At 41.9% G+C, this 25,226-nt stretch overlaps 1 protein-coding gene across 6 annotated transcripts in view; it reads left to right on the forward strand.

Annotated features, from left to right (window-relative positions):
* Smg1 (SMG1 nonsense mediated mRNA decay associated PI3K related kinase) overlaps nt 1-25,226 on the forward strand; it is a 135,031-nt gene that overhangs the window by 98,070 nt on the left and 11,735 nt on the right. For all 6 annotated transcript variants that reach the window (XM_045135712.1, XM_045135710.1, XM_045135711.1 and 3 more), the window contains 18 exons: nt 656-878; nt 1,891-2,137; nt 2,725-2,954; nt 5,484-5,732; nt 6,187-6,325; nt 6,414-6,523; nt 6,644-6,862; nt 8,376-8,566; nt 9,543-9,715; nt 9,852-10,131; nt 11,640-11,912; nt 12,084-12,318; nt 13,885-14,111; nt 19,358-19,508; nt 19,604-19,793; nt 19,991-20,460; nt 22,373-22,510; nt 24,404-24,556. In XM_045135712.1, the coding sequence (XP_044991647.1) occupies nt 656-878; nt 1,891-2,137; nt 2,725-2,954; nt 5,484-5,732; nt 6,187-6,325; nt 6,414-6,523; nt 6,644-6,862; nt 8,376-8,566; nt 9,543-9,715; nt 9,852-10,131; nt 11,640-11,912; nt 12,084-12,318; nt 13,885-14,111; nt 19,358-19,508; nt 19,604-19,793; nt 19,991-20,460; nt 22,373-22,510; nt 24,404-24,556 (3,898 nt within the window). The remainder of the gene's footprint in view (nt 1-655; nt 879-1,890; nt 2,138-2,724; nt 2,955-5,483; nt 5,733-6,186; nt 6,326-6,413; nt 6,524-6,643; nt 6,863-8,375; nt 8,567-9,542; nt 9,716-9,851; nt 10,132-11,639; nt 11,913-12,083; nt 12,319-13,884; nt 14,112-19,357; nt 19,509-19,603; nt 19,794-19,990; nt 20,461-22,372; nt 22,511-24,403; nt 24,557-25,226) is intronic.

Consider the following 25,226-nt stretch of genomic DNA (forward strand, 5'->3'; position numbering starts at 1 on the left):
ATTTCTTTTCCTTTTTTTTTCTTTTGGGGGGTAGAGTCTCATTCTAGTCCAGGCTGACCTGGAATTCACTCTGTAATCTCAGAGTGGCCTCATACTCACAGTAATCATCCTTCCTCAGCCTACAAAGTGTTGGCAGCTATTGTGAATAGTGTATTCTTTTTTCCTGATTTCTTTCACAGCAAGTTCATTATTGATGTAAACAAAAGCAACTAGTTTTTGTATGTTGATTTTTCTACCCAACAGCTTTGCTGAAATACCTCTTTATTTTGTTTTATAATTCTTATTTAATGTTATTTTTTATTTATTTGAGTGAGTGAGAAAGAGAGAATGGGTATACCAGGGCTTTTTGCCTCTGCAAATGACCTCCAGATGCATGTGCCACCATGTGCATCTGATTTACGTGGGTTCTGTTTATTTTTATTTATGTATTTGAGAGAGAAAGACAGGGAGAAAGAGAGAATCAGTGTGCCAGGACCTCCAGCTACTACAAATGAACTCCAAACGCCTGCGCTCCCTTGGGCATCTGGCTTACGTGTGTCCTGGGGAATTGCGCCTCAAACTGGGGTCCTTAGGCTTCACAGGCAAGTGCTTAACTGTTAAGCCATCTCTTCAGCCCCTAGTGTACATTTTTGAATTAAAATGTGTTTCTAACCAGAGAAGAGAAGATTGCCATCATGCGGGAGAAGCACACGGCGTTGATGAAGCCCATTGTGTTTGCTTTGGAGCATGTAAGGAGCATCACAGCAGCCCCTGCAGAAACACCTCATGAAAAGTGGTTTCAGGATAACTATGGTGATGCAATTGAAAATGCTCTTGAAAAACTAAAAACCCCATCAAACCCTGCCAAACCTGGAAGCAGCTGGGCTCCATTTAAAGAGGTACAGAATCAGAATAGTTATAAAAGTGCTACTAAAATGGAAATTCCTTATGAGACACAAAGTTGAAATATTTGTGTTCAACTGGGGAGATAAGATTTTTGTAGCTGGGTGTGGTGGTGCACGCTTTTAATCCCCGCACTTGGGAGGCGGAGGTAGGAGGATCACGGAGAGTTTGAGGCCACCCTGAGGCTATATATTGAGTTCCTGGTCAGTCTGGACTAGCATGAGACCCTACCTCAAAAAAAAAAAAAAAAAGAGAGAGAGAGAGATTTTTATACAAGTCTGTGGAAAGCAGGCTATGGCTATGGATGTTCATAAGGCAAACAAGACAATGCTTTTACTTATTTTGAGAATTTAGGGTCTGGCAGACAGAATGACAAAGATGCTGACTTTGTCTTGGTGTGAAGGGCTTACACCAGGGAAGAACATATTTGTTGTCTGTCACATTCTTCTCATAGGCGATAAATAGAATTTTAAGCATGTTTAGGTTTTCATAAGGGCAGTATTCAGTATTTCTATCAAAGTATTAGTATGCAGGCTCTCTTAGGAATTCATTTTCTTCTACTATAATAAAAGTTATCTGCACATTTTTTCTTGTAGTTTAATGTCAATAAGTTTATAAGTACTTTGCTGAGGGTATATCTGCCTGATGATAATCAGCTGCTTTTGTTCTCTGGTGAAAACTAAATTGATTGATTCTGGTATTGTTGAGACATACATACTAAAAGTCGTGTATTTGGTCACCCATAGCAATGATTTCATTTTGTCTCCTGTGATTTTGTTGCTGATTTGGGCAGAAAAGGAGGAAGGTCCTAACACTATGGGAATTGTACATATTAGTGCACAGTTATCCTCCTCTCGGGTTGTCCACACCCCTAATACCAAATTAAATGTAGTAACTAGATTAGCAGGTATCTGGGGACGAAGTGTTTAGATTGGCTTGTATGCCATATTCAATTAGAAATGTGTTGTGCCATAATGTGGACTTACCTTTCCCATCTAATGGTTATAGATAATGCTGAGTTTGCAACAGAGAGCGCAGAAACGTGCAAGTTACATCTTGCGTCTTGATGAAATCAGTCCATGGTTGGCTGCCATGACAAACACTGAAATTGCACTTCCTGGTGAGGTCTCAGCCAGAGACACTGTCACAATCCACAGTGTGGGTGGAACCATCACAATCTTACCTACTAAAACCAAGCCCAAGAAACTTCTCTTTCTTGGATCAGATGGGAAGAGCTATCCTTACCTTTTCAAAGGTAGGGTTAAAACTGAACTCTTTTTAAGACAATTGTTAATTTGATTATTAATGGTGTGTGTGTGTGTACATGTGAGTGTGTGTTATAGAAGAGAATTGTTTTAGCTGTACATGGTGTGCATGCACACATGTTCTCTGTGTGGGTGCATGTGTGTGCTTGTGGAGATTAGAGAGCAACCCAGAGTCATCTTCAGGAGCACCACCTACCTCCTTAGAGCCCGATCTCATTGTGTAGATCTCACCAGTTAGGCTAGCTAGAGAGTACCAGTGATTACTATTCCTGTGCTAGGAATACAGGATCCTAGAGATCCAACTCAGGTCCTCATGCTTACAAGCCAAGCACTTTAGCCATTAAGCTATTTCCATAGCCCCTGTGTGGCATTGATTGCAGTAGTAGGATGCATGTAGTAAAATTTCCATCTTCTCCCCTTTGCATATGGGCTTGTATAATCAATTGTGTTACAGTGTTAATACCGGATACTGATATCATTGAATAGAATTCTGTGTTCTTAATGTGCCTCATTGTACTAATTGCTCCCATGCCCAATTGTTCACCTACTTTGTTAACTTTTATTTTTGTTTTCACAGGACTGGAGGATTTACATCTAGATGAGAGAATAATGCAGTTCTTATCTATAGTGAATACCATGTTTGCTACAATTAATCGTCAGGAAACACCTCGGTTCCATGCCCGACACTATTCTGTAACACCACTAGGAACGAGGTCAGGACTAATTCAGTGGGTGGATGGAGCCACACCCTTGTTTGGTCTTTACAAACGATGGCAACAGCGTGAAGCTGCCTTGCAAGCACAAAAGGTGGAGCAAAATAAAAATATGCGTGTGTTCTTGAACGTTTCTAAACATGTGTTCATCAACATATTGTCAACAGTATTTGTAGACTTAATACGGTTGAACATGCTTGCATGTTTATAAAGAGCAAAAGTAGAAAAAGAATTGAGGTTCTTAGTTAAGTGTTTTGGGGACACATTTTATTAAAAAGGAAAATTAAAAAAAAATAACGTTGATGTAATTGAAGGGGGAATTTTTGTTGTTAATTGCTCAGAAATCTAATATTTCAGGTCTTAAGTGCTTGTACTGAGTCTAAAAGGCACAGGAACCTTCAAGTAAACTATTTTTTAATATTGTATTTATTTATTTGAGGGGGGCAGATAGAACATGAGTGCACCATCTTGTGCATCTGGCTTTATGTGAGTACTAGGGAGTCAAACCTGGATCCTTGGGCTTTGCAGGCAAGTGCGTAACCACTAAGCCATCTCTTCAGCCTAGTAAACTATTGAAGAATAAATTAAATGTAGATGCCAGAGAAGGGTTAATAGAACATGTTTCTCAATATCAGTTTTATATTGAAGATTAAGTCATCAGTGAGGAATGAAATATATGCATGTGAATTATGATTAAGATTTTTAAAAATCATATATTGAGAGAGAATGGGCACACCAGGGCCTCCAGCCACTGCAAATGAACTCCAGATGCATGTGCCCCCTTGGGCATCTGGCTTTCATGGGTCCTGGAGAGCCGAGCCAGGATCCTTTGGCTTTGCAAGCAAACGCCTTAACTGCTAAGCCATGATTAAATTTTTGATGTTGATAAGGAGAGACTATACTTGCAGCCACAAATGAGCTCAGGCACATGTGCCACTTTATGCAGCTGGCCTTATGAGGGTACTGGGGAATTGAACCTGAGCTGCTATACTTATATAAGCAAGTGCCTTTAACTCTGAGCCATCTTCCCAGGCTTAATTTTTCTTTTGGGTAGGGTGGTGTGTGGGAGATTTAAGATAGGCTCTTACTATAGCCCAGGCAGGTCTAGATGGAATTCACTCTGTGATCCCAATCTGGCCTCAAAATCACAATGATCTTCCTACCTCAGCCTCCCTAGTGCTGGGATTAAAGGTATGCGCTACCATGCTGAACTACCAGCCCTCCATCCTTTTTATTTTGAGTAGGGTCTTGCACTAGCCCTGGCTGACCTGGAATTCACTAGATAGTCTCAGGCAGGCCTCAAACTCAGTGACCCTCCTAACTCTGCATCCCAAGTACTGGGATTACAGGCATGCACCACTGGGCCCAGCTTTATTTTATTTTTTTTAATATTTTTTGGTTATTTGTAAGCAGAGAAAATGGGTGCAACTGCAACCAAACTCCAAATGCTTACACTAATTGCTTTTACATGGGTACTGAGGACACGAGCCCGCAGCCCCAATTTCTTAACAAAGAAGTAGCACCTAATTTAAGATATGTAGATTATGGGCTAGTAGTTATGGCAAATGCCTGCGAAGCCTAAGGGACCCATGATAACTCTCCAGATCCCATGTAAGCCAGACACACAAGGTGACCCAAGCATGCAAGGTGGCACATGTGTCTGTAGTTTGATTGTAGTGACTGGAGGCCCTGGTGCTCTACTTCTCTCTTACTCACTCATTAAAAAAAAAAATTTAGCCAGGCGTGGTGGCACACGCCTTTAATCCCAGCAATAAAAAAAAATAAAAATTATTTGGGCGTGGTGGCACACGCCTTTAATCCCAGCACTCGGGAGGCAGAGGTAGGAGGATTGCCGAGAGTTCAAGGCCACCCTGAGACTACATAGTGAATTCCAGGTCAGCCTGAGCCAGAGTGAGACCCTACCTCGAAAAACCAAAAAATAAAATAAAATAAAAATTATACAAAAAAATTTAATGTATGTAGGTTATAAGGAAGATGCATAGTCTAGAAAAACTGGCTGTTCTACATGAAATATAGGTAGGTGGAGAACAGTAATGAAAAGTAACTTTGGTTTTATTGTTCTTTTTTTTTTTTTTCTGAGGTAGGGTCTCTCTCTAGCCCAGGCTAACCTAGAATTCATTCTAGTCTCAGGCTGGCCTCAAACTTATGTTGATCCTCCTACCTCTGCCTCCCAAGTACTGGGATTAAAAATGTGCACCTTCAGGCCCTACTAGTTTGTGTGTTCGGTGTTTTCTTTTTGTTTTCTGGGGTAGGATCTCATGATAGCACAGGCTGACCTGGAATTCACTGTGTAGTCTCAGGTGACCTCGAACTCTGGGCGATCCTCCTACCTCTGCCTCCCAAATGCTGGGATTAAAGGTGTGCACCACCATGCCTGGTCTGTTTGTTTTTGAGGCAAGGTTTCACTCTGGCCCAGGCTAGCCTGGAACTCACTCTGTAGCCCAGGCTGGTATCCAAATCACAGCAGTTCTCCACTTAGTCTCTCCAGTGCTGGGATTCAAGGTGTGAGTCACAGTACCCAGTTGAAAAATCATTTTTCAACGTACTACCACAATTCAAAATAATCTTTGCACTTCTTTTTTGTTGTTGTTTTGTTTTGAAGGCCCAGGATTCCTATCAAACTCCTCAGAATCCCAGCATTGTACCCCGTCCAAGTGAACTTTACTATAGTAAAATTGGCCCTGCTTTGAAAACAGTAGGCCTTAGCCTGGATGTGTCCCGGAGGGACTGGCCCCTTCATGTGATGAAAGCAGTGTTAGAGGAGTTAATGGAGGCCACACCCCCAAACCTCCTGGCCAAAGAACTCTGGTCATCCTGCACTACCCCTGACGAGTGGTGGAGAGTCACACAGGTATGCACACTTAGTTTTGAACAATCATCAGTGTTATCTTTTCATCGGCTAGCTCCTTGTTGTCAGTCTTGTTGGTCATCTTCCTCTTCCAGACTTGGCAGCTTGAGCCCTGCATTTGAATGTTCCTTCACCATCACAAAAGTGTGAACATTGAGGGCAGAATGGAAATGGAGATGGGGGTGATGGATAATATTGGAAAGGGAGAATTGAGAGAGGTGAAAGGAAAGTTGATTGTTCAATTTGAAATCTAGCATACTGATAATTTCCCAACAGGAACATTGTTGAGTGCAGTTGCATGGCTTAGCCTGGGCTACTACATTCAGCAGTCTGAGGAGCACTTTATGCTTATTGATTTATTTTAGCACTGGGAAGTAGGGTTTGGAGTTTTGTTTTAGAATTATCAATTTCTGATTGTGGAAGAGTGTCCAGTGATGTTTACCTCCCTTCTCTTTAGTCTTATGCAAGATCTACTGCTGTCATGTCAATGGTTGGCTACATAATTGGCCTTGGAGATAGACATCTGGACAATGTCCTCATAGATATGACAACTGGAGAAGTGGTTCACATAGATTACAATGTTTGCTTTGAAAAAGGTAAGATAAAAATGGATCTTACATGTATATGCAGGTCAAATTTTTTTGTGTGTGTTAAAGCATAATTATGATAATTTGCCTTTTCAAGGTAAAAGTCTTAGAGTTCCTGAGAAAGTACCTTTTCGAATGACACAAAACATTGAAACAGCACTGGGTGTCACTGGAGTAGAAGGTGTTTTTAGGCTTTCCTGTGAACAGGTATGCCATTTCTTCTGTAAAATATTTGTTAAATGAGCAAAACCTGTGGAATGAAAATTCTAAAAATGTCTTAATGTGGAAGCTTGTGGCAAAACATAATTTTTAAACATCTGAAAATAGGTTCTTCACATCATGCGGCGTGGCCGAGAAACTCTTCTGACACTCCTGGAGGCATTTGTGTATGACCCCCTGGTGGACTGGACAGCGGGTGGTGAGGCTGGATTTGCAGGTGCTGTCTATGGAGGAGGTGGCCAGCAGGCTGAGAGCAAGCAGAGCAAGCGAGAGATGGAACGAGAGATCACACGCAGCCTCTTTTCTTCCCGAGTAGCTGAAATTAAGGTGAAGCACAGTGATAGGATGGGTCAACTTTATCCTTGTGTGTGTGTGTGTGTGTGTGTTTCTTGGTTTTTCGAGGTAGGGTCTCACCTTAGCTCAGGCTGACCTGGAATTCTCTATGTAGTCTCAGGGTGGCCTCAAATTCAACGGTGATCTTCCTACCTCTGCCTCTCAAGTACTGGGATTAAAGGAATGGATGTGCTAGGGCCTCTAGCCACTGCAGACTCCAGATTCATGTGCTTCCCAGTGCATCTGGCTTTATGTGGGTACTGGGGAATCAAACATCGGTTCTTGTAGGCAAGTGCCTTAATCATAAACCCATCTCTCCAGCCTCACCTTTGACCTCTTGTGGGTTTTTTTTTTTTCAAGGTAGGGTTTCACTCTAGTCCAGGCTAACCTGGAATTCACTATGTAATCTCAGGGTAGGCTTGAACTCATGGTCGATTCTCCTACCTCTGTCTCCCAAATGGTGCTGGGATTAAAGGTGTGCATCACCACACCAGGCTTTGTGTTTTTTTTTTTGTTGTTGTTGTTGTTTTTTGTTTTTTGTTTTTTTGAGGTAGGTTTTCGCTCTAGCCCAGGCTGACCTGGAATTCACTATGTAGTCTCAGGGTGGTCTTGAACTCAAGGTGATCCTCCTGTTTCTGCCTCCTAAATGCTGGGAATCAAAGATGTACACCACCATGTCCAGCTCTGTACTTTTTTTTTTTATTTTTGGTTTTTCAAGATAGGGTCTTACTCTAGCCCAGGCTGACCTGGAATTTATTACGGAGTCTCAGGGTAACTCCGAACTGAAGGCGATCCTCCTATCTCTGCTTCGTGGGTGCTGGGATTAAAGACATGTACCACTACGCCTGGCTCTTACCTTTTAATAGAAAAACATGTCCATAAAATGTTGAGGAAAAAATGGTGGTGGTTATTTTTTTTCCCAAAGTGATGATATATATTGTTGAAATGGTAGTAAAATACAAGAATTCAGTGTCATCTTACTAAAGATTTTTGGTTTTTCGAGGTAGGGTTTCACTGTGGCCCAGGCTGACCTGGAATTCACTCTGTAGTCTCAGGGTAGGCTCGAACTCATGGTGATCCTCCTACCTCTGCCTCCTTAGTGCTGGGATTAAACGTATGCACCACCATGCCTGGCTACTTGTTTTTTTTTTTGAGGTAAGGTCTCACTCTAGCCCAAGCTGACTTTAATTCACTATGTGGTCTCCAGCTGGCTTCAAACTCACAATTATCCCCCTATTTCTGTCTCCCAAATCCTGGGATTAAAGGCTACACATGCTTTCTAATGGAAATGATTTCTCTCCCTGTCACTTGACTGTGCCCTGGTGAGTTTGTTTATGGCTATGTGAATGTAAATTCATTGTCTTTATAAGTGGAGAAGATGCCCCTATCCCATCTATTTGTTGTGATTTAGATAGAATAATACATTCACATTCCCTTTTCATGATTCTTCTGACAGACATCACAAGTAATCCTCTGACATGCTCCCTGATCAAACCCCCTTTTCTAGGTGAACTGGTTTAAGAACCGCGATGAGATGTTAGTGGTTATTCCCAAGCTGGACGGCAGCTTAGATGAATACCTAAGCCTGCAGGAGCAACTAACGGATGTGGAGAAACTGCAAGGCAAATTGCTGGAAGAAATTGAGTTTCTGGAAGGAGCTGAAGGAGTAGATCATCCTTCTCATACTCTACAACACAGGTTTAAAACAATACTTAACTCTTGATATGTGATATTTGAGGGGAACTTAACTATTTCTGTAAACACTATCAACTTGAACTAGAATTCGTTTTGTTTTGTTTTGTATTGTTGAGGCAGGGTCTCTCACTAGCCCAGGCTGACCTGGAATTGACTATGTAGTCTCAGGGTGGCCTTGAACTCATGGTAATCCTCCTACTTCCTCTGCCTTCCTAGTGCTAGAATTAAAGGCATGTGTCCTCACACTGGCTCTAGAATTTTTTTTTTTTTATTGCTATTGGGAATTTTTTAAATGCTTTATTTACTTATTAGAGAATTGGATGCCTGTAGCCACTGAAAACAAACTCCAGATGCATGTACCCCCTTGTGCATACAGCTTTACGTAGGTACTAGGGAATCAAACCTGGATCCTTAGGTTCTGCAAGGCAGACACCGTAACTGATGAGCTATCTCTCCAGTCCAAGAATAATTTTGTTGTTGTTTTTCCAAGCTAGGGTATCACTGTAGCTCAGTTTGACCTGCAATTCACTCTGTATTCTAAGGGTGGCTTCAAACTGACAGCAATGCTCCTACCTCTACCTCCTGAGTGCTGAGATTAAAGGTGTGTGCCACCACACCCAGCAAGAATTTTTAATACATGAACATACAGTGATTTATTCATATTCTGTCCTTTTGGATTCAAATTAATTCTAATAGATTAAACTGATGAAAGTTCTCTTATTTACTTATTTACTTATTTAAGAGCAAGAGAGAGAGAAGGACATGGGGTGGTATAGAGAATGGGCACATCAGGGCCTCCAGCCACTGCAAATGAACTCCAAATGCATGTACCACCTTGTGCATCTGGCTTATGTGGGTCCTGGGAAATTGAACCGAGGTCCTTTGCCAGCTAACTGGGAAATCCTGAGTCCAAGCAATGTCCAGTAGGTAGAAGAAAGAACAGCAAGTTATTTTTGGATTTGTTTATTTTCCCTATTAGGTATTCTGAACACACTCAACTGCAGACTCAGCAAAGAGCTGTTCAGGAAGCAATACAGGTGAAGCTGAATGAGTTTGAGCAGTGGATAACGCACTACCAGGCTGCGTTCAATAACTTAGAAGCAACCCAGCTTGCAAGTTTGCTTCAGGAGATAAGCACACAAATGGACCTAGGTATGGCTGTCTGACTTTGGATGCACCTGCAAATATACAGACTCTGTCAATGTGTTTGGGAGGAAGGGGTTCTATTTTATTCTCCCTGTCAGTGACTCCTGCATGAAAATGGCTTTTCTGTGTTTATTACTTAAAGGTCCCCCTAGCTATGTACCAGCAACAGCCTTTCTGCAGAATGCTGGCCAGGCCCACCTGATTAGCCAGTGTGAGCAGCTGGAGGGCGAGGTTGGTGCTCTTCTGCAGCAGAGGCGATCTGTGCTACGTGGCTGTCTGGAACAGCTGCATCATTATGCAACTGTTGCTTTGCAATATCCAAAAGCCATATTTCAAAAACATCGAATTGAACAATGGAAGGCCTGGATGGAAGAGCTCATCTGTAACACCACAGTCGAACGCTGCCAAGAACTGTACAGAAAGTGAGTTGAAAGTGTTTCTCTTTTGTGGAAGGGGTGGAAGCAAAGGAGCCCGGTTCAGTTCTCCAGGACCCTCGTAAGCCAGGTGCACAAGCATCTATAGTTCATTTGCAGTGGCTGGAGGCCCTGGCATGCCCATTCTCTATAAATAAAATATATTTACATACATACATACATACATACATACATACATACATATATATATGTAGACATATATAGACATATATATAAAAATAAACAAAAGCTCGGTGTGGTGGCACATGCCTTTAATGCCAGCACTAAGGAGGCAGAGGTAGGAGGATCACTGTGAGTTCGAGGCCACCCTGAGACTTCATAGTGAAGGTCAGCCTGGGCTAGAGCGAGACCCTACCTTGAACAGCCAAAATAAATAAGTGTGTGTGTGTGTGTATTCATTCATTCATTCATTCATGGGCTGGAGGGATGTCTTAACACTTAAGGTGTTTGCCTGCAAAGCCAAAGGACCCAGGTTCAATTCCTCAGGACCCACAGTAGTCAGATTCACAAGGGGGATTGTGCATCTGGAGTTCATTTGCAGTGTCTGGAGGCCCTGGCTTGCCCATTCTGTCTCTCTCTCTCCCTCCTTCCCTCTTCCTCTGTTCCATAAATAAAAGTAAAATATAAAATAAATAAATAAATATGCATATATATATATATATATATATATATATATATATATACATACATATGTGTGTGTGTGTGTGTGTGTATATATATATATATATGTGTGTATGGAGAGAGAGAGAGAGAGGGAGGGAGGGAGAGTGTGTGTGTGTGTTTGTGTGTGTTAGTTATGTGGAGTCCCCAAAGACCATCAAGAGAGTCAGACATGTATGCCACAACAAAGAGCTTTATTTTGGGCTTAAGCTCGGACTCTTGACTTCACCAAGGCAGTGGATCTGTACAAGAGCCCTGAGCAGTTGGGGGGGGGGGGGGCGGCAGGGTTTTTATAGGGGTTTGAACAAAGAAGTAGGGAGAAGTAGGGGAATGGTTACATGATTGGTTGATTTAAGCAGTAACTGCACTTGTATTTTTCTGATAGGCTTAGGATACTGGTGGGCAGGGGGCTAGCGGGGATTCCAAGCAGATTAGGTAACCTTTATTGTGATTGTCTATGTGTATTTGAGGAACTTTAAACAAACCTATCTGTGACCACAGGAACACATGGTACAGACAGTCTATTCCCCCTTATCAGGAAACTGACCTTGCTGGGCAGCAGAAACTTAGGCTTATTGATGATTCTGAGGCTTATTATGGCTTCTTGAGTGTAAGTGTTTGTGTGTGTGTATTTTCAAGTGTAGGTAGTGGGCTTTATTGAAGGAGAGCTAGGTTTAAATATTGATTGTATCACTCAATGAACCATCTTAGGAAATTGCTTAAGGTCTTAAGAGTTTGTGAAATAAAAATTATGACTCCTCTGAGGATAGAATGCAACTTCCTTTTATTTTGTAAGGTGTGAATGTTATAAGCAGTACCTCTTTTTATTTTTATAGGTATGAAATGCAGTATGCTCCCCAGCCACCCCCAACAGTATGTCAGTTCATCACTGCCACTGAAATGACCCTGCAGCGCTATGCAGCAGACATAAACAGCAGACTTATTAGACAAGTGGAACGCTTGAAACAAGAAGCTGTCACCGTTCCAGTTTGTGAGGATCAGCTGAAAGAAATCGAACGTTGCATTAAAGTTTTCCTTCATGAGAATGGAGAAGAGGGATCTTTGAGTCTAGCAAGTGTCATTATATCTGCCCTTTGTACCCTTACAAGGTGAATTAGCTTACTTCATACTGGACCATTTCATTGTATCTTTATTTTCAACCTCAAATTTAAGATAGCTGTTTTATTTTGCCTTTGTTAGAGTCACTTTATTTCTTTTCAGATTTGAAGTCTCCTATATTCTATGTGCACTTAACTGAGTCCATTTCACTGTTCATGTAGGCGCAACCTCATGATGGAAGGTGCAGCCTCAAGTGCTGGGGAACAGCTGGTTGATCTGACATCCCGAGATGGAGCCTGGTTCTTGGAGGAGCTGTGCAGTATGAGTGGAAATGTTACCTGCTTAGTTCAGTTGTTAAAGCAGTGTCACTTGGTACCCCAAGACTTAGACATCCCAAACCCTGTGGAAGCATCTGAGGCAGTTCACTTAGCTAATGGAGTGTATACCTCACTACAGGTGAACATCATGTTTTAAGTTTTATAACTTTATTGTACATACCAAACACATCTTAATCATGTCTTTAATATAGAAAAACAATTTGACTGTTGAATGTTGCTTAAGCAGTCATTTAAAATATAAATCTCGGGCTGGAAGAGACGGCTTAGTGGTTAAGCACTTGCCTGTGAAACCTAAGGACCCTGGTTTGAGGCTTGATTCTCCAGGACCCACATTAGCCAGATGCACAAGGGGGCGCACGCATCTGGAGTTCGTTTGCAGTGGCTGGAGGACCTGGCGTGCCCATTCTCTCTCTCTCTCTCTCTCTCTCTCTCTCTCTCTCTCTCTTTCACTGCCTCTTTCTCTCTCTGTCACTCTCAAATAAATAAAAAAATAAATAATAAAAATAAATAAATAAAATAAAAATCTCCAGGCTGGAGGGATGGCTTAACGGTTAAGGAGTTTGCCTGCAAAGCCAAAGGACCCAGGTTCAATTCCCTGGAACCCACGTTAGCCACGTTAGCCAGATGCACAAGGGGGCACATACGTCTGGAGTTCATTTGCAGTGGCTGGTGGCCCTGGCTTGTCCATTCTCTCTACCCCCCCCTTTCTCTGTCAAATAAATAAATAAAAATAAAATATTTTAAAATAAAAATCTCCTTTGAAAAAATGATCATTATTTAAAAATTTTTTTTAATGATCATTGTAAGGGTTGTAATAAGTATTTTTTGTATATATATGTGTTTATGTTGGTCTTTTTGTGTGTGTGTGTGTATGTTAGAGAATGCCAGAGCTTCTTGCCACTGCAAATAAACTCCAGACCTATGCTCCACCTTGTGCAGCTGGTTTACATGGGTACTGGGAAATCAAACTTGGGTCCTTAGGCTTTGCAAGCAAGTGCTTTAACTGCTAAGCCATCTCTCCAGCCCTATTTTGGTCCTTTTAAATTAATTAATTAATTAATTTGAGAGAGAGACAGAAACAGAACAGGCGTGCCAGGGCCTCCAGCATCTGCAAATGAACTTCATACATGCACCACCTTGTGCGTCTGGCTTACATAGGTCCTAGGGAATCAAACCTGGGTCCTTTGGCTTTCCAGGCAAGCGCCTTAACCGCTAAGCTATTCCCTCCAGCCTCTACTTTGATCTTTTTTGAGACAGGGTCTCTCTATGCATGCTTCCTGGTACTTAATTTTTATACCAGGCTGGCCTTAAATTTGGGACATTACTGCTTTCCTTCCTAAGTACTGGGATTAGTAGTGTCCACCACTATTCTCAGTTCATAAGTTTTTGTTGTTGTTTTGTTTTCAAAAAGAACAAAAAGACTTCTGTTTGAGTAAGAGAGAGAGAATGGGCACACCAGGGCCTCTAGCCACTGCAAACAAACTCCAGAAGCATGTGCCACCTTGTGCATCTGGCTTACGTGGTTCCTGGGTAATTGAACTGAGGTTCTTTTGCTTAGCAGGCAAACACCTTAACCACTAAGCCATCTCTCCAGCCCATAAGTTGGTTTTTAATTCATGTCACCAAATGTATAACGTATGTAAAGTTAGAACAACATTAAAACATGCTTCTCCTGTGTTTATAGGAATTAAATTCAAATTTCCGGCAAATCATATTCCCAGAAGCACTTAGATGTTTAATGAAAGGTGAATACACCTTAGAAAGTATGCTTTATGAACTAGACAGTCTCATTGAGCAGACCACTGATGGAGTTCCTCTGCAGACTCTGGTTGAATCACTTCAAGCCTATTTAAGAAATGCAGCTATGGGACTCGAAGAAGAAACACATGCTCATTACATCGATGTTGCCAGGCAAGTGATTGCTAGCTACTGGTGTCCTATTTCTTTATCAAAGAGATGGTCAAACCAGCAGTGGAGATGCGCTCCTATAATTCTAGCTCTTAGGGGGCTGAAACAGGAACATTATGTTTGAGGCCATACTGGGCTGCATAATGAATACCTGTCTCAAATAGAGCACAAGGGGGGGGGGGGAATATGAAAGAGATGATAACCAGGCAAAGAAATTCTGAGTTCTAACTTTTAGTAGTTCTTATTTATTATTTTGAAGTAGGGTCTCACTCTAGCCCAGGCTGACCTGGAACTCGCTATGTAGTCTCAGGGTGGCCTGGAATACACGGTGATCCTCCTACCTCTGCCTCCCAAGTGCTGGGATTAAAGGCGTGTGTCACTCTAAAATTATTTTATTTTATTTTCAAGGGGTGAGAGAGAGTATGGGTGCACGAGGGCCTCTTGCTACTGCAAATGAACCACATATGCATGTGCCACTTTGTGCATCTGGCTTTAATGTGGTTACTGGGGAATCCAGTCTGGGCTGTGAAGCACCTTTTTTCACCTGTGAGCCATCTCCCCATCTCCATTGTGTACATGGCTTATGGGAGATCTGGGAGTTGAACATGGCTTCACTGGCAAGCACCTTACCTGCTAAGCCATCTCTCTAGCCCTGTCTTGTTTAGTTTTTAAATAAATATTAATTTATAAGCAGAGAAGAAGAGAGGAAGGGTGTGCCAGGGCCTCTAGCTGCTGCAAATGAGCTCCAGATTTATGCGCCACTTTGTGCATGTGGCTTTATGTAGGTACTGGGGAATCAAACCTAGGTTGTCAGGCTTTACAAACAAAGGCCTTAACCACTGGGCTATCTTTCCAGCCCTCTCCCCACACCCCCCCCCCCCTTTTTTCTCCCTTAAATATAGGTAGGGTCTCACTCTAGCCCAGGCTGACCTGGAATTCACTATGTAGTCTCAGAGTGTCCTTGAACTCACGGTGACCCTCCTACCTCTGCCTCTGGAGTACTGAGATTAAAGGCATGCACCACCATGCCCAGCTCCTGTTTTTATTTTGTTTCCCCCTTTTTAAATTAACTTTTATATATAACAGGTTATACTATTTTATCCCCTCACCTCTGCTGCCATTACCCTGAGGGCTCTCCTCAATGGTATTTACTGTAGGGTCATGAAGGCCTCAGTCAGTCCCTGTGAGGTAGTGGGGAACCATGTCTAGGTGTACTCCTACTCACTCTGTCTCTTGCTGTCTTTATGCCCCCCTCTTCAGCAGTGTTCCCTGAGCCATGGCAAGTCTGTTGGCAGTCTGATTTTGTGTTGAGATCTCTGTAGCCTCTAGGTAATCTGCTTTGATAGGTTCTCATTGATCACCATATCTGTTACCATTGCCCTGGAGATGGTGTCAGGCTAGCCATAGCCATAAGAGCAATATTCATTTAACTAGTTCCTGTGTAATTTCTGCTGGGCCCTGCTAGATGTGGTAGAGGTAGCATGTCTCATTATGGGCAGCCAGCTATCTTCTCGGTTTTTTTCATAGTCTTGGTTATCCTCCATTTTCTTTTTTTAAAAAATTATTTATTTATGTATGTATTTAAGCAAGAGAATAGGCATGCCAGGGCCTCACTGCAGTCTAACTCCAGACATGTGCATTTGGCTTACATGGGTTCTGGGGAGTCACACCTGGGTCCTTAGGCTTTGCTGGCAAGTACCTTAACCACTAAGCCATCTTTTCAGCCCTCTGCATTTTCACTGCATTTGTAAAATAAAGTACATTCTCCAAACGAGTGAGAGCAACTTGGGTTAAGGGATATGCAAATTTATATGAGGTTTTTTTTTTTTTTGTTTTTTTTTGTTGTTGTTGTTGTAGGGTCTTACTCTAGTTCAGGCTGACATGGAATTCACTATGCAGTCTATACTGCAATTTTTGTTTTCTTTTTCTTTCTTTTTTTCTTTTTTTCTTTCTTTCTTTCTCTTTTCTTTTTTTTTTTGAGGTAGGTTCTTGCTTAACCCAGGCTGACCTGGAATTCTGAGAATTCTGAAAGGCTTGGATTAAGGGCATGTGCCACCATGCCCAGCCCAGTTTTTTTTTAATTCTTTTTTCTTAAAAAATATTTATTTAATTGAGCAAAAGAGAGGAAGGGGCAGAGAGAATGGGCACACAAGGGCCTCTAGCCATTGCAAACGAACTCCAGATACATGTGTTCCTTGTGCATCTAGCTTAGGTGAGTCCTAGGGAATTGAACCGGGATCCTTAGGCTTCAAAGGCAAACTCCTTAACCGCTAAGCCATTTCCCTGGCCCAGGTGTTTTTTGTTGGTGGTGTTGTTTTTTCCCAGGGTAGGGTTTTGCTGTAGCCCAGGCACTAGGTAACCTCAGAGTGGCCTCAAAGGCACTACAATCCACCTACCTCTTGCCTCCTGAGTGCTGGGATTAAAGACATGCGCCACCACGCCCAGCTCAGTTTTTTAATTCTTACATATAGGCTGTATGAAATTAAAACTTCATAGCTAGTGCAATACTTTAACACAAAGATAGCGATAATTGGGCTGGAGAGATGGCTTAGCGGTTAAGCGCTTGCCTGTGAAGCCTAAGGACCCTGGTTCGAGGCTCGGTTCCCCAGGTCCCACGTTAGCCAGATGCACAAGGGGGCGCATGCATCTGGAGTTCGTTTGCAGAGGCTGGAGGCCCTGGCGCGCCCATTCTCTCTCTTTCCCTCTATCTGTCTTTCTCTCTGTGTCTGTAGCTCTCAAATAAATAAATAAATAATTTTTAAAAAAAAGGTAGCGATAATTTTCTAATGTTTACAGTGATTCTGCCCTATTTTTTTCATGCTTCTGTAGTTATTTTAGTCTTAAAGAAAAAGTATAAATAAAGCAACTGTTGTGATATAAATTACTTATATAACATCCTTTTAATAAGTACTTTATTTTTATATTAAAGCAAGAGAGAATATGTGTGCCAGGGCCTCTAGCCACTGCAAACAAACTCCAAATGTATGTGCCACTATGTGCACCTGGCTTAAAATATTTAGCAATATTTAAGAAGTTAAATAGCTTAATCTATGTATACTTTTGCTCTAGGTTTCAGACCTCCTCGCTTGGCTTTTAATACCTTATCCAATTCCCTCCCCTTATGTGGAGGAATGTTTAATGAGTCTTGGACATCAAGCTTTATGCCCTATTTTAGGTAACCAGCCTGTGCTTTGAATAATTGCAAGGAAATTTTCATACCATCTTGTTGTTTTTTTCCCCAATAGATTTTTTTTTGGTCATGTAACTTTTAAAACGTTTTTATTAAAAAAAATTTTTTTATGGACTGAAGAGATGGCTCACCTTAAGGCATTTGCCTGAGAGGTCTGATAGCATGGGTTCAATTCCCCAGTACTCACATAAAGCCACATGCACAGAGTGGTGCATGCATCTGGAGTTTCCGTTTGCAGTGACTGGAGGCCCTGTTGTGTTCATTCTCTCTCTCTTTCCCCTTGCAGATAAATAAATAAAATACTTAAAAACATTTTTAGGGCTGGAGAGATGGCTTAGCGGTTAAGCGCTTGCCTGTGAAGCCTAAGGACCCCGGTTCGAGGCTCAGTTCTCCAGGTCCCACGTTAGCCAGATGCACAAGGGGGCACATGCGTCTGGAGTTCGTTTGCAGAGGCTGGAAGCCCTGGCGTGCCCATTCTCTCTCTCTCCCTCTATCTGTCTTTCTCTCTGTGTCTGTTGCTCTCAAATAAATAAATAAATAATTTAAAAAACATTTTTATATATTTCTGTGTGTGTGTGTATACCTGTGATAGCCAGAGGACTTGTCTTTTATACCTTCTTTGAGAAAAGAGTCTTTTGTAGCCAAGTGTGTCTGATTCACAAGTGGCTTTGCATGGGTACTGGGGAAATGAACCTGGGCCTTCAGGGTTTGCAAGCAAATGCCTTTAACTACTGAGCCATCTCTCCTGCCCTCACTTATTTTAATTAAAACATTTTAATCCAGGGCTGGAGGGATGGCCTAACGGTTAAGGCCTTTGCCTGCAAAGCCAAAGGACCCAGGTTTGATTCCTCAGGACCCACATTAGCCAGCTGCACAGTGGCTGGAGGCCCTAGCACCCCCATTCTCTCTCTCTCTCCTTCTTGCTCTGTTTAATAAATAAATCAAAATATTAAAAATTAAAAAACTTTTAATCCAGATGGGCGTGGTGGTCCACACCTTTAATCCCAGCACTTGTGAGGCACAGGTAGGAGGATCACTAAGAGTTCAAGGCCACCCTGAGACTACATAGTGACTTCCAGATCAGCGGGGGCTAGATAAAGACCCTACCTCAATACCCCCCCAAAAAAATCTTAATCCAGCTATGTTGACTTCCTTATGTTTACTATAGGGTTAACTTCTAGATAGCCTTAGTGTTCCTGACAGTAATCACAAGTACTGGGAATTGATATTAAATTTTCTATTTATTGGAGAGAATGGGTATACCAGGGCCTCTAGCCACTGCAGGAAACTCCCCAGATGTATGTGCCACCTTGTGCATCTGGCTTACTTGGGTAATGGGGACTCAAACCTGAGTCCTTAGGCTTCATGGGCAAGCACATTAATTACTAAGCCAACTCTTCAACCCTTCTTTATGGTTTTGGGGTTTTTTTTTTTTTTTTTCTGAGGTAAGGTCTCACTCTGGTCCAGGCTGACCTGGAATTAACTATGTAGTCTCAGGGTGGCCTCGAACTCTCGGCAGTCCTCCTACCTCTGCCTCTTTAGTGCTGGGATTAAAGGTGTGAGCCACCATGCCCGGCTTTCTTTACATTCTTAATAGTGCTTAGATTATTTCATATACATGAGTATAAAGTAAGAATAATATTTTAGTTAGTATAAAAATGTGATTCAGGTCTGAATAAAAAATCTAGTTACTTCAATACTTACTAAAACCAAATTAGGATTGTTGACTTCATACTGGTGTTCAAACTAAATACCATTTTCTCATATATATCACTCCTTTATTTATTTTTTTTTTTTTTGTTTGTTTTGTTTATGTTTCTTTGAGGTAGGGTTTCCCTCTAGCTCAGGCTGACCTGGAATTCACTATGTAGTCTTAGAATGATCTCAAACTCATGGCAGTCCTTCCACCTCTAGTGCTGGGATTAAAGGCATGCACCCTTACACCAAGCTATATCACTTCTTTCTTAATGACAAAATTTAGTTATACAGACTTGCAAGTACTTTTGAGACTTAGGCCTCTTTTTAATGAGGGTATTGATGCTTCTTTCTTTTTTTCTAGAATGCTGCATGCTCAATATGGTGAATTGATTCAACCAAGAAATGGTTCAGTTGATGAAACACCAAAAATGTCAGCTGGCCAGATGCTCTTGGTAGCATTTGATGGCATGTTTGCCCAAGTTGAAACTGCTTTTGGTTTATTAGTTGAAAAGGTAAACATTGACTTGGTTTTATGACTGATGGAGTTATAGCCATCATTTAATCTGTGGCACATAAGAAGATGCTTTCTTTCCTTTTATTTACATAGTTAAACAAGATGGAAATACCTGTAGCTTGGCGGAAGATTGACATCATACGGGAAGCCAGGAGTACTCAAGTCAATTTTTTTGATGATGACAATCACCGTCAGGTCCTAGAAGAGATTTTCTTTCTAAAGAGACTGCAAACGATTAAAGAGTTCTTCAGGCTCTGTGGTACTTTTTCTAAAACATTGTCAGGTAATAATCTATCTTTAAACATACCAGTTTCAGTTATGTGTGTAGTTCTTTAGAAAGGGTCATGATGAACAGATGGCTGGAAGGAAGGATAGAATATGCTTATCTGTGCATTTATAAAATCTCAGTGTTCTAAATAAGTGTTACTACCTAAACTTGGTTTTACATGAAGTATTAAAAGAAGATTTTTCTTTTCTTAGGATCAAGCTCACTTGAAGATCAGAATACTGTGAATGGACCTGTACAGATTGTCAATGTGAAAACCCTTTTTAGGAACTCTTGTTTCAGTGAAGACCAAATGGCCAAGCCTATCAAGGCTTTCACAGCTGACTTTGTGAGGCAGCTTTTGATAGGACTCCCAAACCAAGCCCTCGGACTCACACTGTGCAGTTTCATTAGTGCCCTGGGGGTAGACATCATTGCTCAGGTTGAGGCAAAGGACTTTGGTGCTGAAAGCAAAGTTTCTGTGGATGATCTGTGTAAGAAAGCAGTGGAGCACAACATCCAGGTGGGGAAATTCTCTCAGTTGGTCATGAACAGGGCAACTGTGTTAGCCAGCTCCTATGACACAGCCTGGAAGAAACATGACCTGGTGCGCAGGCTGGAAACCAGCATTTCTTCCTGTAAGACAAGCCTGCAGCGGGTTCAGCTACATATTGCCATGTTCCAGGTAAGAAGTTTTCTTTCTTTCTTTCTTTCTTTTTTTTTTTGTTTTTGTTTTCTCTTTCTTTTTTTTTCTTCAGATTTTCAAGGTAGAGTCTCACTCTAGTCCAGGGTGACCTAGAATTCATTACATAGTCTCAGAGTAGCCTCAAACTCAAAGATGATACACCTATCTCTGTCTCCCAAGTACTAGGATTAAAGGCATTTTGCTACCACACCTGGCTAAGAAGTTTGTTTTTTTAACTTACTTATTGAAGAGAGACAGAGAATGGGCTTGTTAGGGCCTCCGGCTGCTGAAAATGAAATCCAGATGCATGTACCTTTTTGTGCAGCTAGCTTACATGGGTCCTGAGGAATCGAACCTGTGTCCTTTGGCTTTGTAGGCAAATGCTTTTAATCATTAAACCATCTCTGCAGCCTCAGAAATTTTTTTTTTAATTTCTTTGAAGTTTATTTCAAATTTTATTAACAACTTCCATGAATGTAAAAAATATCCCATGGTAATACACCCCCCCCCTTTCCCCTTTGAAACTGCATTCTTCATCATATCCCCTCCCCATCTCAATCAGTCTCCTTTATTTTCATGTCATGATCTTCTTGTCCTATTATGATGGTCTTGTGTAGCTAGTGTCAGGCACTGTGAGGTCATGGATATCCAGGCCATTTTGTGTCTGGAGGAGCACGTTGTAAGGAGTCCTACCCTTCCTTTGGGTCTTAGATTCTTTCCGCTACCACTTCTACGATAGACCCTGAGCCTTGGAACTTCTTTGGACATCTGGCTGTTTGTGGGTACTGGGGATTTGAACCTGGGCCATCAGGCTTTGCAAACAAGTGCCTTTAACCACTGTTTTCTTATTTGTAAAGTAATGTATTCAAGCCTGATGGTATTTATTATATCTTAGTAGTCTTTGGTTTTTGAGGTAAGGTCTCACTCTAGCCCAGGCTGACCTAAATTCAGTTTGCTTAGGCTGGCTTCATACTCACAGCAATCCTCCTACCTCTGCCTCCCCAGTGCTGTATTAAAGGCTTGCAACACACAAATAATTTTTATTTCTGTAGCCCAGGCTGACCTTGAATGTGCTTTGTAGCTTAGATTGGCCTGGAACTTAGCATCCTCCTGCCTGAACCTCCCAAGTGCTTGGTTTACAGGCCTGTGCCACCAGACTTCATGAGATTGATAAAACTACTAGGCATCTTAAAAATTACTATTTGAGGGCTGAAGTCATAGCTCACTTAGTGGGGTACTTGTATAATATGCATGAGGCCTTGGTTTTCATCCCTCCCCACTGCATAAACCAGGTGTGAAAACAAAAGGATCAGAGGTTGAGGATCATCTTCGGCTACATTGTATGTATGTTGGTTTGAATATGAAACATATGTCCTCCAGTGCCTGAGGTATTTTGATTAGCCTTGCAACCTACATTTCTAGCAGCCTGCTGAAGGGTATGTCACTGGTGAGGTGTGAGAGAACATGTCTTATGTCCAGCCCTAAGGTGTGTTTAAAGCTCTGGCTATTTGTTTTTGCTGGCTGTTTACGGCCTTGTCTCTCCACTATTGTCTATGGAAGTGTGCCAGCTTTAGTGTTCCCTGGAATTTGTTAGCCTGAAATAAACCCTTTCCTTCTATAAACTGCTTCTAGTTGGATATTTGTCAGGCAACATAAAGGGACTTGGAAGAGTGAGCTTGAGGCTATCCTGGGCTACAGACACTGTCACGAAAAAGAAAAGAAGAAATTGTGTATGAGTTATCCAATAATTTTATCAGTCATCTTCCAATCTGAAATTTTCACCTGATTTGATTTTTTCTTTTACAGTGTTTCTTCTCACTTACTATGCCCTTCCCCTTTGTTACAGCTTCATTATTTATATAAAGAGCTTTTGTCCTGCTGGTTTTACTGCATTCCTTTTCTCTTTGAGTAGTGGCAACACGAAGACCTGCTTATCAACAGACCTCAAGCCGTGTCGGTCACTCCGCCCCCGCGGCCAGCTATCCTGACCAGCATGAAGAAGAAGCTGCGTGCCCTGAGTCAGATTGAGGCTTCTGCTGCTACAGTGCAGGTGTGTCCTTATGCTAGTAACCCCTAGTGTGCTTGTGCTTGCCCCTGGCCTCTACGCATGGGAAACGTAATCCCTTTTCATTATTTTATTCTATTCTGTCATTTATTTATTCAGTCATTCATTCACTTATTTGTGTGGATATGTGCATGGGTGGGTGTTGGCACGTGTGTGTATTCATGCTTGCCAAGGCCAAATGTCAACACTGGGTGTCATCTTCTTTGGTCTCAACCTTATTTTGAGGCAGGACTTCTCACTGAACCCCAGAGTTTACCAATTTGGCTTCAGAAACCAGCCGAGCAGCCCTGAGGCTTTTCCTATCTGCACCTCCTCAGCACTAGGATTTACCGGCAGGCACCATGTCTGCCATTTAAGTGGGTGCTGGAGATCCACACTCAGTCTTCAAGCTTGCATGGCAAATACTTCACCTACTGAACCATCTTTCCAGCCCCTATATCTATTTTATGTGGTTTTGTTTGTTTATTTTTTGTTTTTCAAGGTAGGGTGTCACTCTAGCCCAGGCAGACCTAGAATTCACTGTGTAGTCTCAGGCTGGCCTCACAGTGATCTTCTTACCTCTGCCTCCCTACTGCTGGAATTTAAGGCATGCGAGACCACACCTGGCTCTATTTTGTTATTTTTGTGTGTGCAGATTAATGCACCCCTTGCATGTGGAAGTAGAGATCAGGGGAGAATGTTGGGTGTCCTTCCTCCATCTACTTGTTTATTTGACACAGAGTCTTTTACTGATTGTGGGGCAATTTTTGCTCTAGCCGTTCTCTGGTTTCTGCCCCCATGGGGTTAAGAATGCATGTGGCTATTTGCGTGGGTGCTGAGGAACCTAACTCAGGCAGTCTTGGGCCATCTTAGGGGACGTGTTCTTGGCTACTACAACATCTTTTCAGCCTGTTTTCTTCATTTTGTTTTGTTTCAAAAAAAAATTATGAGAGATGGGAGGACATCAGAGCCTCTTGCCACTGCAAACAAGCTATAAATGCATGTTTCATTTTGTGTGCCTAACTTTATATAGGTGCTAGGGAACTGAACCCAGGCTGTCACACTTTGTAAGCAAGCACCTTTTCTGGCTGAGCCATCTCCCCAGCTGTTTTATATATAGACACGTGTGTGTGTGTGTGTGTGTGTGTGTGTGTGTATGTGTGTGTAAAATTTTATTTATTTATTTACAAGCAGTGAGAGACAGAGAGCTTGGGGATGGAGATAAGCTCTTAACCTGTAGGCTACTCCAGCCTGGCCACTCTCCTTCTTCAGCCTTCCTAGCACTGGGATTACAGGCATGCCTCTGTCTTGCTGAGTCCTAATCTTATTTCTTGTTAATAATGTGTTTTTGAGGCAAGTGTCTTAATCATTTAACCATCTCTCTAGCACCAAGATTATTGTTGTTTTTTGGTTTTTTTAAGGTAGGGTCTCACTCTAGTTCAGGCTGACCTGGAATTCACTGTGTAGTCTCAGGGTGGCCTCGAACTCACTGTGGTCCTCCTACCTCTGCCTCTGGAGTGCTGGGATTAAAGGCATGCACCACCATGCCCACTTCACCAAGTAATTTTCTAAGTAAAGAAAAAAAATTGAAGCCAGGTATGGTGGTGCATGCCTCTAATCCCAGCACTTGGGAGGCAGAGGTAGGAGGACCACAGTGAGTTCGAGGCCACCCTGAGACTACACAGTGAATTCCAGGTCAGCCTGAACTAGAGTGAGACCCTACCTCAGAAAACCAAAAAAAAAAAAAAAAAAAGTTTCAAAAGAAAGCTGTTGCAAGTGTGTTCTACTATGTATGCCCCACCCCTGCTTCATTTGAGTCTCTTGTATTATTTTAAAATGTGTGACAGATAGGTAGCAGAGGCTGTTGTAAAGGCTCAGGGATTCTGCTGGCTTTTGTAGGAGAAACTAGCAGCACTTGAAGCAAGTATTGAGCAGCGACTCAAGTGGGCAGGTGGTGCCAACCCTCAATTGGCACCTGTCCTGCAGGATTTTGAAGCAACAATAGCTGAAAGAAGAAATCTCGTCCTCAAAGAAAGCCAGAGAGCAAGCCAGGTACTGTGATCCTGTGCCCCATCATATTCAATTTGAGAATTATGAAACCTATGGGAAATAAGATGTGGGGAGTTCTGGGGAGGAATGGCCCTGCTATAATTCATAGGCTGCACTTTTCTCACAGATGGTTACTTCTTTAGGCTTTTTCTCCCACTGAAATACTTAGTAAGCCCAATGGAACTTAAAAAATTAAGTAAGCTCTGATGAAAAGCACATACATCTCAGATATATAACACAGTATTGTTAATTATGTGTTTTAAAATGTATCTAAATGCTACTCAATACTGACTTATTATTTTAATTTTAATTTTATTTTATTTTATTTGATAGAATGTCATGCCAGGGCCTTCAGCTGCTGCAAACAAAACTCCAGATACATGCGCCACCTTGTGCACCTGGCTTACATGGGTCCTGGGGAATTGAACCTGGGTCCTTTGGTTTTTCATACAGGCACTTTAACTGCAAAGCCATCTCTCCAGCCCTGACTTGTTTTGAAGTTAGACAATAGAAATAAAAGAGGAGCATTGTGCTAGAAATGTTTCCTAAAAATTGGATACAACACATGTATTTTTAATAGTAATTTTGTTACAGAATAAATTTTCTGTGTAAAAGCAACCATGTAGGGCTGAGATGGGTCAGTCAGTAAAGTGCTTCCACACAAGCATGAAGA

This window comes from Jaculus jaculus, chromosome 16 (assembly GCF_020740685.1).
Source record: "Jaculus jaculus isolate mJacJac1 chromosome 16, mJacJac1.mat.Y.cur, whole genome shotgun sequence".
NCBI lineage: Eukaryota > Metazoa > Chordata > Mammalia > Rodentia > Dipodidae > Jaculus > Jaculus jaculus.